This window comes from Pseudochaenichthys georgianus, chromosome 20 (assembly GCF_902827115.2).
Source record: "Pseudochaenichthys georgianus chromosome 20, fPseGeo1.2, whole genome shotgun sequence".
Taxonomy (NCBI): domain Eukaryota; kingdom Metazoa; phylum Chordata; class Actinopteri; order Perciformes; family Channichthyidae; genus Pseudochaenichthys; species Pseudochaenichthys georgianus.
The window spans coordinates 18264097-18272081 of record NC_047522.1 but is presented as its reverse complement, the minus strand read 5'-3'; the positions used below and the strand labels follow the sequence as shown (position 1 = coordinate 18272081).

General features: G+C 37.1%; 2 protein-coding genes across 2 annotated transcripts; one reads left to right on the top strand and one right to left on the bottom strand.

Annotated features, from left to right (window-relative positions):
• Positions 1–553: 553 nt before the first annotated feature.
• On the bottom strand, positions 554–5124 carry LOC117465798 (SH2 domain-containing protein 1B). Its single transcript, XM_034108830.2, has 4 exons — positions 4819–5124; positions 4244–4307; positions 2418–2685; positions 554–2065 (listed from the first exon to the last, which is right to left on the bottom strand). Exons 1-4 carry the CDS (start codon positions 4959–4961, stop codon positions 2025–2027), a joined length of 516 nt encoding a protein of 171 aa, XP_033964721.1. The 5' UTR covers positions 4962–5124; the 3' UTR covers positions 554–2024.
• Positions 5076–7925, top strand: LOC139435881 (stomatin). Its single transcript, XM_071206916.1, is given in 7 exon segments — positions 5076–5127; positions 5908–6029; positions 6852–6924; positions 7088–7170; positions 7259–7350; positions 7352–7444; positions 7868–7925. Coding segments are annotated over 7 exon segments (573 nt in total).
• Positions 7926–7985: the final 60 nt, after the last annotated feature.

Here is a 7985-nt window from a genome sequence, read left to right as displayed (position 1 = left end):
ACAAAGCGTAAATGTATAAAAAATACCAGCCACCCAGTCATTCTACATGTCTGTAGGAATGGAAACAAATGCCAAAATGTTCTTTACTGGATAAAATGATAGAAATGAAAGCCATGACATAAGGAATACTGCAGTGTAACTCAAAAACACACACTGTTTTGCTGGATTCATGTAAATGTAATGGCCCAGAGGCCAATATTCTTGGAACTGGAAACTATAGTTCACAGTATGGTAACTTTGAGATAAAAGATATGTTTCCACATGCGTCATGATGATTCAGATGCAAATGTTGATAAATGCACTTGCGATTACATTTCAGATTGCTTTCAAATGGAAACTTGAGTTGACAGCCAGTGTCTCACAGCAGGAGTAAAAATGTCTCTGCAGATGAACAGTTCTATATTCTACACATGTACAGCAGCATTAACAAGGAATTAAATGCTAACAAGTGATTTAAAGTGTATTTACTATACTGCACAAGTGTTATTTTGAAGTACTTTACTTACAAATATTGTATTTTTTTTTTTATTTTTTTTTTTATATAAATCTTTTTATTAGTTTTCGCACAGATATCAAACGGACATTTTCAAGACATTACATGTAAAATACTGTGTTTTCCTAGTACAGTTAACAAATAAACACGAACCCCAATACCCCGCAATCTCATTCACACGGACATACAAGGGGGGGGGGCAAGGAAATAAAAACAAAATTAAATAAAGGGTGAATATTAAATAGTATTTCAAAGAAAAAGGGGGGGGGGGGGATGCTCTGCTGAGAATTAAATATTGGGTTCTTCACCAATAGTAAGGGTGTCAATGTGGTCCAGAAAAGGCTGCCAGGTATCGTGGAACGTCGTCAGGGCGCCCCTAAGGGAGAACCTAATCCTCTCAAGCCTGACGCAATACAGGATTTCATGAATCCATCTATTATGGGTGGGAGGGGAGGAATGTATCCATTTAAGGAGAATAAGCCTCCTGGCAAGCAGAGTGGTGAATGCGATAACTCGTTTTGAGGTAATGGGTGCATTGGGCATCAGAGGAATTCCGAAAAGGGCAGTGAGGGGGCTAGGGTCCACTGTCTCACCTAAGACCTCCCTAAGTGAATCAAATATTGCAGACCAGAACTCCGATAGTTTAGGGCACGACCAAAACATGTGCATGTAGTCAGCCGGAGATTGTTTACATCTATTACATGTGTCAGACCTGTCAGGGTATATCCTGGCCAGCTTAGCGTTAGTGTAATGTACTCTGTGCAGAATCTTGCACTGCAGTAAGCTATGCCTTGCACATATAGAAGAGGTGTGTACCAGGTCTAATATACATCTCCACTGATCATCTGACATGTAAATCCCAAGGTCCTGGTCCCATACAACTTTAAGGGAATTTAAGCAAGTAGGATTTATCTTAAAAATGTTATTATATATAATGGAGGTGAGCTTCCTTTAATCGGTCTTAAGTGATAAGAAAGAATCAATATATTGTATTTTTTTAATTAAAAAGTGACCTTTAGATACTGTACAGTATGGTAAGTTATTCAAATTGTCTCGTCCTTAACCAGCTGCATCATCTAAATGATGAAGCCAGTAATCCATCAATAATTATAATTTAGCTAATAATATATATGAATTTCTTCTGAAATGGGTGATGAGGTGTGCTTTTCCTTTATTACTTTAATGTAAGCTTGATTTTGAGGGCAGTATTTTTAAACTATCCGAGTACTTCTTCCAACACTGATGCCAACTATGAATATTGCCAACATGCTAATATTTAACATCTTAGCTTAGCATGTTATAATAGCACTCAACTCCAAGTCACATTTTTGCAATTCACAAAAACAATTCATCCTCTGGGTGTCATGAATGAGACAAATTGCATAAAAGTCCATCCACTGGAGGCGAGCCTTTTTCTTCATCATTTGTCCAACCTTATTTATATTTCTGAATTTGATCCAGTCTGTAAGCTTTTGATACCAAATGTATTTTCCACTCTGCTCGTGTTGTTTTAGCTAAATGTCAGAGTTGTTCATTCAGGCAGGACCTCAACGTAGTCAGTGTCAGAAACATCTAGAGGAAAATAAAAACAATATCAGGTCAATCAATACAACAAATAAACGAAGATGCTGATGATGTTTAATGGAAATTGTGTTTTAAATGTTTTTTTAAACCTATATGAAGAATACTATTATATTTTAAATTGTCCTCGGGTTATCAGGGCACATTTTCTGCAGAAATCCCCTCAGTGTTATTTCTTTAGTGTTTTATATTGTTTTATTTTGTATATGCTCATGAAAAAGCTGCATGTTACTCACTGTAAGGAGATCTTAGGTTGATTATTATACAAATGTTGTGTTTTGTGCATTTTCTGCTTTACTCTCTGGACATAAACCGATTTTAAGATATAAAATATGTGACGTACTTGCATAGTCAGATTCCTCATAGTCAGGTTCCTCATAGTCAGGTTCCTCAGGTTCAGCCATCCTCTGAGGTTCAGCCATCCTCTGAGGTTCAGCCATCCTCTGAGGTTCTGCCATGCTCTGTGGTTCTGCTGGCTGCTTGATCAACATGGCTGTCTTTCTTTTGACAGAGTGCCGCAGGTGCATGGCGAGGCCCTGGTTCTTCTTCTTATAGTGCCGGATCAGATCTTCCAAATTCTTAAAATATGTTTCTTCAATACCTCCTGCAGTCTGAAGGGAGAAAACAGCATCCAGTAAATAACGGAGGAGGAAAACCCAATACAAGAGGAGAAAAACATTGCATGTTAAAGCAAGCTAAGGGTTGTCTATACATTTGTCAATTTGTAAAAAAAAGAAAAGAAAGTCAAACAAGACATTTAAATATCCATTATCTGAGCATAATGTCAAATCCTCAGATTAAACAAGGCCATGTTTTGGGCAGTTTTGCTTGAAATATTACTGGATGAGGAAAGATAATAAGAGTTGTCAAGCAATGTTGAACTAACTGTTTCAGTACTAAATCTGACAACAACATATAAGAAGGGGAATAAAATACATCATGTAAGAAAAGTGATCAAATGATGAGAAAATGAGTATAAAATAATGGCTTTGAAAAAAAAATATGAATCCCCCAAAAACAACAATCCAACGAAGAATAAACTAGATTGTAAATAATGAAAAAAAGAAGGAAAATCAAAGAGCCCTAAACATATTGAATAGCCCTGTGAGTTTTAAACTTGAGCAGCCTGATAACCAGTTGCTATTTCCATCTTGTGTGTGTGGGCGGCCATTCAGAGTTCTGGAAATTTGTGTTTTTGTCTAATCACACGTCAGAGAAGTTCCTGTGACATGGGCATGAGTTTCCAGTTAGGAATCAACACCTTTATCAACCCTCCTGATCTGTGGTGAAGTCATTAATTATTTCTAAATTTAAAAAAATGACACTGAGGAATTGTTTCTGCTTCTGTTTCTGTCTTTGTAGAACTCAGTTTAGATGTGGGCATTTTAGTTTGGTTTAATTTTGAAGTGTCTCTGTGGTCATTTCCTCAGTATTAATGCACCACCGACATTGCATTTAACAATCACACTCAGAACCAGTAAAACGTTTGCACACACCTGCAAGTTTAATGTTTTTTCTGTATTATTATAATGTCCTACATCTTGGATTAATACTTAACACATCCAAACAAATAAATGACATGTATGGAATTATGCAGAAAGTGTAAACAAAGCTAAAATATTTTCTGTATTTTACATTATTTAAAGTTTCCATCTTTGGCTTGATGTGGTAAAAATGTTGAATGAGAAGGTGTGTACTAAGTACTTTCTAGGCCGTCAAAATACACATAAATAAAGAACTAAGGAAGGGTGTGTACCATCCATGACTTTGTGGGACATTAACTTGTTTTGACCAACTTTCTCATTAAAAAGATTGGACATTAAAGCACACAATGCATACAATTAAACAAAAGGTTTTACCTCAATAAAACACTATCCAAAGTTATAAATATCTGATCAAAGAATACGTATCCAACCCAAAGAATATGAAAAAACATTTGACACGGAAGTACTTGAAATTACAACTCCTGTTTGTAAATGGCTTTGAAACAACGTTAGGAAATGAGATGCTATTTAATTGAACAGTAAATTAAATAAATTAAATCTTAAAATTGAAATAATAATAATTATGCATGCAAGAGGGATGTGGATCCTGACTGTGGCGCTAATCTTTTCTTTACTATACTTACAATATATGTGCGTGCGTGTGTGCGTGTGTGTGTGTGTTTACCATGAGAGTATAGTGTCCACTGTGTGTCTTAAGCACTCTGTAGGTATACACCACCTTCTGTTTGCTGTGAAGATAAATGTTAAATGTTAAATTAATTAATTATTGATAAAAGCTGCAAAAATCACGTAAAGGAAATGGTATTGTTCTTTCCTTTAGAAGCATTTGACTGAATGTTCACATTTAAATATAAAAAGGTGCAATTGTTGGTGCATAGAAAATGATTTTGGGTCATGTGTAAACATTTTGTTGACGCGAAATGGAAAATGTAGTGAACAGAAACCAACCGCCATACAGCCTCAAAAGGCTAACGTACAGTACATAATAAATGTTAGGTTAGCACGTACAGTAATGCACATAAATATATACTTTCTTTCTTAAACCAACTTAACTTAAATAAAGCTATTTCTGATATGCAGTATATACTTATCGACTGCATACACAACGGCTTCTTGATTTTTGCAATTTTATCTTACTTTGTTTATGTTATGCACCAACAATCAATGCCAAATCCTTGCATGTGCCAACCTACATGACTTAAATCCATTAAGAGACTTTCTCCACTGCAGTTTACTCACTAAACACAGAGACACATCGCTCCCTGGATGGTCTCGCTTTCTCGGATCAGGTATGCTCCATTCTTGTTCTTCTTCCCCAGCATTGCCTCACACTCGGCTTTGGTGATGGCGCCGTGATAACTCACCGGCACAGCTGCTGCCATGGTGAGGAGAAACTGTCAGACGTCCACAAACACCCTAAACAGATTCATTTCCAAAAACAGCACCTTAGACTTATTACAGGGGCCGTAGAAGCAGACCCGCAGAGATAAAGGGGAATGAAAGAGAAGGAGAGAGCTTCACACATGGAGGTGTACAGCAGAGTGACTTGTGGGAGCTAACAAGACAGAAGAAGTGTCCTGACAGTTTCACAGGAAGTGTGATGGGTGTGTGACAGACAGAGAGCATGTGAGTAATAGAGCAAGGCGTGAAACTGACTATACTTACACTGTACTTGTTGAGCAACAATGAGCTTCAGCTTTATTATCTTCTAATTATACGAATCAAACTCTGTATATAGTGTAATTTACACAAGTTTAATGTTTAAAAATGTAATGTTGTTAACTATTATGTAATAGTCAAATTAGCACATTTTTGTTGATACTGGTAATTCTTATGTTCACTGTATACAAATATTGTACTGTATTCTGTTTTATTGTCTTTTTTCATTTTTTGTATTCATTTATTTAAATTCCAAATTATTATTATATGCTATTTTTCTATTTATATAGATTACAATTCAAGCAATGTTTTGTTTGTAAGATTTTCCTCAATAAAGTTTGGAGGGAAACGGGGTTGCTAGGCAACGTGACGCGCTCACTGTCAGCAAAGCAAACCCTGTTGGAGATAATGGCTTGAAAATCAGTTCAACTTTGCTTTAGTGTTAAATACAGCGATATAAAGTAACTTCAAACGTGTTTATCGGCGATACGGAGGGTAATAGGTGGTGTATATAAAGTTGGAGTTATCTGTGCGGAATAATCTGTTGCTGAAAACGTTAAAAGGTCATTTGAGTTTAGTTGGATTATGCTAATTTTTCAAGATAACGTGAGGTGAGTTCTGAAGCCCTATTTGTTCTCCTCCTCCTCCCTCTGTCCCTACTGGGGGAAGATGGAGGACGGAGGAGCCCGCCGCTGGTTGGAGTCTTCGGGGCGGTGCTCACCCTCCTGTCCACGGCCTTCATCCTCTTCACCTTCCCCCTCTCAGTCTGGATGTGTGCTAAGCAGTCTATGGTGCTAAGGTATCCGACACAAACACACCGAAGAAACACTGATTTATCTTCCACCATTAACATACACACTTTATGCAATTAACATGACATTGTTGTTGTTGTATTTTCTTATTTTATATGTAATCTTATTATTTAATTCTTACTTAACTGCTTATGTTTATAAAAATATGTGTTCTATTTTCATTTTATTTATTTATTATTTCATTATAAAATGAAGCAACTGTTTCAAATTGTATTATTGTAGTTTAGATTCTTGTGTCAAAATGATGACATACAAAATCATATTTATGAAATATATGTTGTGTCTCGTCAAATGTGTTAGTTATGTTTATGTATTTTGTCTGTAATTTCCTGTTCTATTTTGTATTTACCTCTTGTCTTTCATTTCAGGCCCTGTTCTCTTCCTCCCCTTTTGTGTTTTTTCCCGCCATCATCAGTGTCTGCCCCGCCCCTGATTGTTTCCACCTGTTCCCACTCACCTCATGTTTAAATAGTCCTGTCTCTCCCCTCCCCTGTGTCAGTTTGTCTTGTTTGTTCCCCAAATGGTCGTGCCAAGCCTCAGCTCAGAAAAGATCGCTTTCCACTCAGTTTTTATTAAGTCTTCTTTTTGTTACACTATTTTTTTACTCCTTGTGAGCGTCTTTTGTTATTTCCACCACCTACCTTAAGAGGGATTACCTGAACTGTGATAATAAATATACTTTTTTTATATATTCAAGACTTTGTCTCTGGGTCGTTCATTTGGGTTCATCAGTTTGTGTCGAGGTCCTGACAATATACTCAGTCTTTGCTTAACTTAAAGGCAACGCTTTCTGTCCTGCAGGTCATTAAGGAGTGTGAGAGGGCCGTGATCTTCAGACTGGGCCGTGTTGTAAAGGGACGGGCCAAAGGACCCGGTACAAATATATACTTTTCATTATCTTATTATTGGGGTATACAAATAATGTAATCACTGTCATACTATGTAGACGCCTTTACTGTACTGAAAGCAAAAGATAATATAAAAGGAAGTGATGACCTATCAAAACAATTCTGGCATAGAAAATGAAATATCTTTCTGTCTCTTCTGGTTCATCCCCTGGCTGGATGCCATCCAGAAAGTGTACTTGCGGACCGCTTCCTTCACCATCCAGCCACAAGAGGTCAGCAGCATGAACATTACACACAGGGAGAAAACTGTCCTTTATGTTTTTTATTCTATGATCTTTTCTCTCTTCATCCCCTGTTTAGGTTCTGACCGCAGACGGGGTTCCATTAATGGTGGATGCTGTTGTGTTTTACCGAGTGGTGGACCCTTCGCTCTGGGTGACGCGTGTTGAAAATGGCCACACACTCTCTGGCCCAAACGACCCTGAATGCCACGCTGGGCACACACACTCTGACAGACATACTGTCACAGAGGACAAGCATGGCAAAGTGAGGGAAATCAACAAAAACGGTGGCGGAAATCTATTTTAATGATGCTGTTTTGTAAGAGCTACCCATATTTATTTCATATTATAAACAAACTCAACTCATTATTTTTTCTCTAAAGACAAATTCTGTGGGTTTTTTCTTACAGGACGAATATTTTCCATTTATTTTTTCACACAAAAAACATGTTCTTTATCTGTTTCCCATCTTGAAACTCTATTCCTTTATGTTTTTTGTTTACATTTTATATAGGTGTTCAACAGGTGAAGAAGAATCAAGTGTTAACAATATATGGGACACTTTTTTTAAATAAAGAAATTGTTAAATGGTGCCACTTGTACCATAATATTGGGATATTTACCTGATAATAAACATCTTGTTTGTATTTTTGATATCAATAAATGATATCTTTTGTTTGTCCTGCAGGAGGTGCTCTACTCTGCATCCAGACTGTGGGGCGTTCAGGTGCAGCGGGTGGAGCTGAAAAATGTGACTCTTCCCTTCACCCTACAGCGCTGCATGGCTTCAGAGGCCGAGGCCATCG